At 38.1% G+C, this 9,650-nt stretch overlaps 1 protein-coding gene across 1 annotated transcript; it reads right to left on the bottom strand.

Annotated features, from left to right (window-relative positions):
* Positions 1–3,495, bottom strand: LOC143883929 (transcription factor bHLH123-like). Its single transcript, XM_077387253.1, has 7 exons — positions 3,117–3,495; positions 2,020–2,617; positions 1,822–1,929; positions 1,664–1,729; positions 1,488–1,553; positions 962–1,012; positions 1–845 (listed from the first exon to the last, which is right to left on the bottom strand). Exons 1-7 carry the CDS (start codon positions 3,353–3,355, stop codon positions 696–698), a joined length of 1,278 nt encoding a protein of 425 aa, XP_077243368.1. The 5' UTR covers positions 3,356–3,495; the 3' UTR covers positions 1–695.
* Positions 3,496–9,650: the final 6,155 nt, after the last annotated feature.

The following is a 9,650-nucleotide window of genomic DNA, read 5'->3' as shown; positions in this document are numbered from 1 at the left end:
GAGAGAGAGAGAGAGAGAGAGAGAGAGAGAGAGAGGATTGGCATTGGCTGATAGTTATCTCAGACACACCCCCACCATTCAAAATAATCAAAACCCTAAAGAGAAAGACTGTGGGCCATCCTCTGACTTCCCACTAGCACATTATAAACAAATAAACAAAAACAAAGTTAGATCCCCAATCAAATGACCTCCACACACACACACCCACAGCTATTCCTGAATTCAATTATTCCTTATTTTTAAAAAGGTGGTGCCAGCCCTATACACATTTCAACAGGAACAAAATCCCTCCTCTCCTCTTCACCTTTATACTCCCTCTGCTAAATTCAGCAACTACCAACAAATGCCCTCTAAAATAATCCAAATCCATCCCGAATTTAGCACCTGTTCCCATTCCCTAACCCACCTCTAAATATAATATTTTTGATTATTACAACCGCTATATTCTCTTCCAACGGTCTCTAATCTTTGGCCAGTTTACATCATTTTGCCTCTAGCTGGCCCAGCATGACATGTTTCACAAGGGTCTTTTTCTTTTTCTTTTTTTCATTCTTTCTTTTTCTGGGTTTTGCTTTTCCTCCCAGGGTATTATCAGTCACGTGGCTTCTGGGTTTTTCTTCTTTCCTCTTGAAGCTTTCTTCCCCAACTTGCCTTGGGGTTGATAACTTGATGGGAATAAGTTCCCTGTCAAAACCCTACCTAAAAGTTCCTCCAAAGGTTGGGGTCCAAAAATCAGCTGTAGTCTCGTTAGTTACTGGGAAGGTGCTTGAAATTGGAACCAGACACAATCCTCGGCTTCGAAGATCTTGTTTTGATCCTTCAGCATCTTTTGATTTATCTGAGCTCTGCACAAGACATGCCATAAATACATAAAGTTGATGAAAAAAGTGAATCATACATCGAAAAATAAAACAAAGAACATGCTGGGATTGTTAGTTTAGTCTCCTGTATTAATTAGTACCTGCTGGTGTTGTATTGGAGCTCCATTTTTCATATACGGTGTGCTTAAAACCTGAAATGTTATAACCATAGGTATAATTAGGGCTTATAACCTTTTTTCCATTAAATAAAGGGAAATGTTATCAGCACAAGCATATTTAGATATATTCACAAACCTAGCTGTCTTTTCTTCTTTAATTGGCTTGTGAGAGTTTTTTGGGAAATGCAATAACCTTTTGGCAGCTCTTTAAATACGAAAAAACAAGATGGTTTGTGAAAATATAAAATATGGTTTTGCTGATATCATTTCCCTAAAAAATTAGGGTTTTTTTTTTTTCCCTTTAATGCATCTCTACTAGGAAACTGATGACCCGAGAAACCTAACATTTCCCAACAATCTCCACTTTGGCTTATTTCACAGCCACCTAAACATCAATTGTACTCTGTACCCTTAGAACAATCTCCACCTTGGAGTGGGACAAATTAGGGTTTTTTTTTTTTCATTTTAATCTCTGTCTCTCCTCTCTCTCTCAGATAATGGAACTTACACTGACTTGATCATGGAGGAACTTGATGTAATCGATTGCTTCATAGAGAACTGATGCTGTATCAGTCTGAAAGGAGAATAAATTTCAATTCAAACAAAGAAAACTTTTACCAATTTAAAACTAAGAATCTCTAACAGTTCTCTTTGTAAAAGTAAAGAGAAAATCCTGAAGATCACCTTTCCGAAAGGCGAAACCAATTGTTGGAGTGCAGTGATTCTATCTCCTAGCTTCTCTTTCCTGACCTATAAAGGAAGCCAAAAATCCACACCCATATTTACTAAAAATAACTCAAAGTCACTATGATCAAAAGACTTAATTTTCAAATAGGTTATACCTTAAAAGTTGGTAAAGGTGAGGGTGTTTCGATGCGAGGCCTTTTGAATGTAGGTTCACTGCTTTTCTTCATTGTTGAGCTTGAGTCCCTAATTTCTTCTCTATTCAGCTGAAAGCCAAAATACATTAAAGAATTCAGTATCAAATCAATAGTTAAAGTGAAAACCATGATTTATTTTGGTCCTATCTGGATATTTACCTTGGCAGTAAGGGTACTGTAATTGGGCTTTTCTTCAAAAGTCTGTGTGACAAATTGTGCAGTCGATGACGGGAAGAAGTTCGACCGAACATCATTCAAGGAAGACACGGACGCATTCCAGAAAGCAGCGTTGTTTGAGAAGTTCAACTGGTTACTGGGTTGCTGTTTTGGAGGTGAATTTTTTAGGAATTGAGGTATTTTAGGCCATGAAGGTGAGAACTCATTTGAAGATGGATAATTCGCGCGATAAGTTACTGGATAATTGGTTGATTGGTTCTCATAAGGAGTTTGCGGGGATTGAAGATCAGGTTCAAATAAACCTTGCAATAGTGTTGAAGGGAATCCATAAGAACCCAAATTCATAGAGTAATTGTTTTGAGGTAAGTCCTGGCAACTCACTGTACAGTTGCCTGAATTATTGCCGGAATTCAAACGCTGTTGATCTAAAGTGAAAGCTTGATTTATTTGGTTGAACGCATTTATGGATGAATCTTCGCCCCCACTTGAAAAATTTTTGGGACCCCAATCCTTTTGAACTTGAGCAGATTCTTCTTGAAGCATTTCATGGAAACTGCTTTCAGTTCTTCCACTACTTCGACTGCCGGAAATAGAAATAAAAAATTTAAAAAAAAAAGAAGTTGTAAGCATCAGATTATTGTCATCAAATTTGCAAGCTTCTTAGTTGATTTACAATAGTTGATAATTTTGTTTATTTTGTAGCTCGCCTTTATTTAAAGGTAAATAATTATATTAATAGAGAAAAGAAACATGGGGAGAACCCCGAGGAGGATCGAGATGATCAAACAATATAGGAAAACAAAGAAAACACATACAAACATAACAACCAATCAAGGAGAGAGAAAATAAAAAACTTCCAACTCCGCCCTTGAAACCTCCTCCCTAACTACTATCTGCTTCACTATTCGCCGATCTTTTCACATGATGAAATGCAATGAAGGATCCTTTAGAAAGGAGCGTATTAAATTTAAGTCCCAAATGGTAAATTATGAGGTTTTGAATTCAGTTATCTGCACACAAAAAAAAACAACCAAGAAAAGAAAATTCACAATCAAAGAGCTTTATAAATTTTAACTCACAGTAAATCTTGGCTCCAATCCATTGCCGGCTGGGACGAAAGATCATAACCCACCATCTGCAACGTTGAATCTGTCAAAACGCTACTACCGCCGGCGGAATCGGAGGTTTGAGATTTCTGGGTATCTTGGAAAGCGATCGAATTTTGTGAAACCGAGGCCAACTCCTCACAAGTCCTCATCTTCGTCTCAGAATTCCACCAGTTCCCACTGCAAAGCCCAGTCTGGAATTCTTCTGCCATGGCCAAGAAACTCTTACACCTCTCTTTGAGTATATCTTGCTTTGTTTGTAATTCCTCTCTCTTTCAATTCTCTCCTTTGGCTAGTAGATGGAAAATGATTCTTCTCATTGCTTCTTTATATAATAAAACCGTTGGGGTGTACGAATAGAGGGAGAAACCTGAGTCCTGGACCCCTGGTTGACATTTTGGGGTCGATTGATTAGACAACCCAAGTCTTTTTGAAATCGAATTTTTCTTTGTCATCCTTTTCATTTATTTTTATAAATTTCGTTTTCACTTTTTTTTTTTTTTGGCTTGTAAACAAAGCGATATGATTAAGCTGTTTTTATACGAGTGCCACGTCAGTTTCCCGGGGAATAAACTTTTCCCGGGATTAACGACCTGATGGGAAAAATCTCACTTGACTCGGATCAGATGGGAATCTTCCACAAGTCCTGTTATTTTCTTCCTTTAAAATGATATTTGATCCAACGGGTGTAAACTTCTTAAAATACTGTTGTTGGATGAAATATCAAGGGTGAAACTTTAATTATGTTCCAATCCTATTAGATTGGGCAAGTTATTATGTTATGGAGTGTATATGGGTCGTTGATTTTATATGGTGTTCATGAAAGTACAGCAACAGGCCCCCTTCAAAGGATGATCCAAACCGTTCATTTGTTGGGCCACAACGTAAATAGGCTAGCTGTATCCTATAAGTCATCTCCATAGGATGATCCTAACCTTCTGATACATAGAGGTTTCTATAATATGCAGTCACTCTAGAAGCAGAGAGACCAATCTCCAAATCATCAAGTCATAACAAAGCAACTAGTTGATTGTAATTAATGGACTAAGATCTCACCTCGGCTGGTCTGTCCGATGGAGGTGATTTACGGGATACAGTCTATTTACATTGTGGCCCAACAAATGAACGGTTTGGACCATCCTTTGAAGTGGGCTGTTGCGCGCGCACAAAAAAATATTAAAAAAACAAGGAAAATAATATGGAGACCTAGACTAGGACCTAAACCGGGACCTGCAATGAGAATATGCCATGTTTTAAAGAAAAATTTACTTTTAGATGATTTCCCTAAACTTAAGGGATTGCTCATGTCACCAGTGATGTTGTGGCGTGAAACAATTTATTAGGTCCCCTTTTAGGTCCTACTCTCGGTTTCCTTAGCATTACTCAAAAAATAAAAACTAACTGGGTTTTACGACGCACACAACATACAATTATAGACCCTAGATTGGTTTATCTTGTACCGAATAAATGTACATCTCAACTTTATGGAACTATCTGATCTATGGCTATCCACATATGATCTAGGGATTTGTTCTTTTTAATTCTAATACAATAAGGAAAACCAAACAAGGAATAATCTATCTTTTACATGTAATTTTCCAAGGAATTCTAGATGGACCAAGAAGTTGGACTATCCAAACAATTCATCAACTAGCCCTACAATGGATGAACCCACCTACCAAAAGAATTTCCTATATCAATGAATTGGGGATATTTTATATATGTTTTCTTCTCGCTTTGTAAACCATCCATTTACAAACTCCAAGCTAAATGGTTAGGATCATACAAGGGGGAACGATTTTTGCCAAGTGTCCTACGCAACACGGGGGATCGACAAATGAATGGTTTGGATCATCAAACAAGTGGTTCCTTTTGCCGCGCTTAACTTTGGCAATCTATCAGCTGAAATAATGCCAACTACTCTGTTACATAATCTTTAAAAATGAGAATTAAGTAGTTAATTTCAAAATGGAAAAACGTTTCGAATTTTTTCCATTTATGGATCATATTTTGATGGAATTTTGTAAAAAAATAAAGTTTTTTTATTCCGGGGTTATTATATAATAAAAGAATTTCTGAGACAACAGTTGTTGTGGAATTTTCTCTCTCAAGTTCCTGTCATTTTCACTCTTTATTAATTATTAATCTTTATATATTTTTTCTCTCCCAACCCCACGTGTCTATATGTTATTGGTTTGGTTAGATAAAAAAAACTCCAATCCGTGGTGAGGCGGCTCACGGTCACAGGTCCAAGCGACCCGTTGACGTAATGCTTATGACCAAGTTGCCGTGGGTCAACGTAGGACCGCACGCGTGCCACGACACCTGGGCCCCACACGCTCACACGTACTCACTCTTCTTTTTACTCTCGTCAATCTCTCCATCACTCTCACCTTGAATTCTCTCTCTCGCTCTCTCTCTCTCTTCCAGTGGTGCGCAATGCACTACTTGGGTTCAACGGGCCGAGCCCACAGGCTATTGGTTTAAGCCAGGTAGAACGGACCGGGTTAGATCGATTTCACTTTTTAGCTAAAGCTGTAATTTAATCTGACTTTTGAGAATTACTAATGGCTGTGCAACCTTGGCTCAAAAACTCGGAAACTCGACTCCATTCATAAGTTGGTCGATGTGAGTCAACTCGAGCGCATTTCCTCTTAATATATTATGATTTTACGGTCCTATCTGTACTTCCTCCATTTGAATACATGAGAGAGGCAATACGCTGATTTGGTTCGTAGATTGAAAATTTAGGCAGAGATTTTTTGGGTTCTTGACAAGTCAACTCGTTTTACTAGTGAGTCGAGTCAACTCTTTCAAGTTTTTAGTCACGACGAGTTTAGCAGTCTGAGTTCAACAAGTGGATGTTATAGTAAGAAAAGACCCATTATCGATAAAAATAGGGAAATGATTTATGCGCTCAAGTGATTTGATAAACATGCGCTCCACTTGTTTGCCGTGTAGTATTTAAAAGGATGTCAGAGGGTATTACGGTTATCAAAAAGCTCTTAAAACCCTTTAAATACTACCCGGCAAACAAGTAAGCGCATGTTTATCAAAACATTGGAGCACTGAAATCATTTCCCAAAAAATATTTGATTCGTAGTTTTTCCAAGGTTTAGTAACCAAAGGGAGAGATATGAATATATAGTTAGTGAAGGGCGACACTTTAAATGTGATAAAATTCTTAGAGGGTAGTTCATCACCTCCTTGGCATTTTGCTCAACGGATTGATGAAATATCTGGAGTGTAGTGGGGTACTCTATATCTTATATATCATGTAAGAGGTCGGCAAAATCTATGGCCAATAGGTTGGCGAGGGTAGGTTGCACTAGGTCGGATTTGGAAGACTTCGATTTCCTCCCCCGTTGACGTGTAATTTTGTTTTGGTTTTAATCTTGGCCTTGGTATTGCTAAGATCATCTCGATTGCCAGGGTTTTCCCATATTTTTTCTGTTTTTTCACCAATATAATTCTTTGCCATTAAAAAATGAGTCGGTAGTGGATGATGTATAAAATTAGGGATTTGGTAGGCAATTTCATGGAAAGTCATTTTGGGGCTGACTTTTGCACGAGAGAGCAGCCACCTCAGATGAATGAAACGAATGAGACAAAATCTGCTGTTCTCTCGTGCAAAAGTCAGCCTTGAAATGGCTTTCCTCGAAATTCCCTAGCAAATCAAATAAAATTAACAAGCTAATAACTAAAAGATTGACCTTGTTATGTTAATTAAAACACCTTGGTCACCGTTGGTCACGCATGAATATTAGGTCACAGTCATCCAAACCTTGGATTTTTCTCCCTGTATTCATGTGCGTATGGAATCTCTCTCTCTCTCTCTCTCTCTCTCTCTCTCTCTCTCCATCAACTAATTAAAGGAGGGGTAGATGTGGTCATTTATCAAGTGTAATGCAATATTATAAATGTAGAACACAAGTTTAAATATTTCATAATATTTCTTGAATGGCATGGGGTCGTATTTCACAACCATGGATCTCATAATTGCAATGCCCTACCCGGAGCAAAGCTAAAAAGGAACTCTCTCATTATCCAGCATTAGTTCTACAACAATATGTAACTATTCTATAAACATTTATTCATACTAATGCATGTTTTGAAAGTGTGAAACTTGACTAGATACTCCAATGGGTGGACTTCAAACTTGGTCGAGTACTTAGTTAGAAAGCTTGGGGACACTCCAATTTCCCAAGTTTCATGACTATTGAAATGATGTTTGTTGAGTTATGAAGAATTAAGTCGCATTACTAATCAAGCTTAGTCAACTCAGCAGACATTTCAAGTATTAGGTCACATACAAATACTTAAATATATATATACAGAGTCACACACAGACACATATGTACAGACACACAAATATCTCTAGTAGGTTTTGAGTCCTTGGGTTGATCACAACCATCCATTTCAAATGCATTGGTTTCAATCATATCATGGCCTAAAAATCAGGCCAGTTATCCAATACTAATGTCCAGTAATGGGTATTTTTGTCTTTGAAAATGGACGGTGAAAAACTAACTATAGCATATCCAATGCTAATAAAAAACACAGTATTGAACTTTAGGATTACATGAATGGCATAGTTTTTGGGTCGTGCCTAAAAAATGAAGGGTTCAAATCAATCTAGGTAGGGCCCACTATGTTGCAGTGAGGGTGCCTCAGAGGGTGATGTCATTGAAACGTAGGGTTGAAGTGGGAGAAGAGGACAAATTACAATAGAGGACGCGTACTTTGAGATTGAGAGGGCGGGACAGGGATTATGGTAGCCCCCCTAAAGAAGTAGGAGAGGTTCACATGGGAGGGGAATAGAGTGATAGACCCACAAAAAAGGCAAGACACGAGGGAATGGCACTGAGTTGACCATGTGAGTGAAAAATGGCACTCCATACATTTCCTGTGGTCCATTTATATTGTCAATCCCACGTGCCAATTCCTTAGTCAAACAAATCTCACACTCAGTGCCGCCCATTATATTCACTTTACAGTATAAATAAAACCATTGGTGAAATAGAAGAATTAAATAAATAACAACAATCACATCTGGCCTAGCTTTCCAGTCATCGGCACTACCAATTCAGGTGCTTCTCACCAGTTTACATAAATTAAATAAATAACAACAATCACATCTGGCCTAGCTTTCCAGTCATCGGCACTACCAATTCAGGTGCTTCTCACCAGTTTACATGGCAACTAATCTTCAGTGTTTAAGTATAAATGATTAAATAACACCAACTATTACAGCTTAAGCTTTTGAAGTCATTGGTTGTTTCACATGGTGCCGTGATGCCTCACGGCAGGTCTTGAATTCAAAACCCAACAACGGGCAAGCCCAAAAGAGAGGTCGTGCCACATGTATGGCGAAACTAAAAAAGAGGGGCCACATGTGAGGGGAACTGTTGAAGTATACTTGATTAAATAACACCAACCTCAACAGCTTAAGCTTTTGGACTAATTGGTTGTTTCACAATTAGGCAGCGCTTTGGATTAGTCAGTCTCCCAAAGATCTTGTTGATCGCAATAATATCCGTACACTAAATGAATTTAAACAGATTTTGTGATGGAACAATAATGATGTTTAATTTTCCATCGCTATAAGAGGTTTTTCTTGTAGTGTGCCAATGTAATATTGGTAGAGTGAGAAATTATATGGTGCCCGAGCGCTAAGTGAATTTAAACATGCCAATGTAATATTGGTAGAGTGAGTAATTATACGGTGCCCGAGCGTGAAGTCCAGTACTGCAGTGGGCGCCACCCTTGATATTTGATCCAACAACAGCCCACTTTTTAAGAGATTGCCGTTGGATCAAATATCAAGGGCGGTATTTCTATTTTACCATCTACAGTACCGGACTTCAGGCTTGGGCACCATATAAAAACTCAAGTAACATATCAGTGCTCGGCCCCACCACGATAACTGATTAGTATAATCATGCATATCCCACATGTACGTTGGAGATTAGCGTGGATAATCCATTTCACGTGGTTAGAGGACTACTGGGTAAAGTAATGTGAATTAGATTAGATAGAGAGACAACCGTCGTTGATAGTGACCTTCTAAGAGGTCAAGCACCTCCATTGATTTTAACAAAAATCTAAACGGGTATGGAAATCTAAACACCGACCCATACCGCCTTATTTTACTGGCTTGAGAAGCCTTCGCTTTATATAGCAAATGAATGGAAGATTATGGTTGTGTGGTTTGGTCAATTAAGAACAGCGTTTCTGCAATATTATAAAATGAAGATAGACCTATGTGGATTGCTATTTTAAGAAGTTGGACAAATCGTGTTGTAACAGCACATGACATCAAGTCTCTGATTTTGTACTTTGGATATAGTCATAGTGAATGTGGGCTGACGATAAAAAGAAAGAAAGAGTCTACACATGATTTTTCACAAGAGATCAATTCATTCCTGGCTCTTTTTTCCACCGTTCGCCTACTCTTTCTAATTTCCCTTGCTCCAAGTTACAACCCTTCATATTTGATTATGTAAA

Source organism: Tasmannia lanceolata, unplaced genomic scaffold, assembly GCF_043159265.1.
Source record: "Tasmannia lanceolata isolate RefF3 unplaced genomic scaffold, GAP_Taslan_0.1 ptg000008l, whole genome shotgun sequence".
Taxonomy (NCBI): Eukaryota; Viridiplantae; Streptophyta; class Magnoliopsida; order Canellales; family Winteraceae; genus Tasmannia; species Tasmannia lanceolata.
The sequence above is the reverse complement of the archived record's forward strand: the minus strand, read 5'-3'. Positions and strand labels throughout refer to the sequence as shown.

Excerpts from the sequence above, each read along its gene's own strand:
- LOC143883929 (XM_077387253.1), bottom strand. The coding sequence starts at position 3,355 with ATGGCAGAAGAATTCCAGACTGGGCTTTGCAGTGGGAACTGGTGGAAT. Across the intron at positions 1,930-2,019 it reads ACAGTACCCTTACTGCCAAG|CTGAATAGAGAAGAAATTAG; the intron begins GTAAATATCCAG and ends TTTGGCTTTCAG. Across the intron at positions 1,554-1,663 it reads TGGTTTCGCCTTTCGGAAAG|ACTGATACAGCATCAGTTCT; the intron begins GTGATCTTCAGG and ends TTCTCCTTTCAG.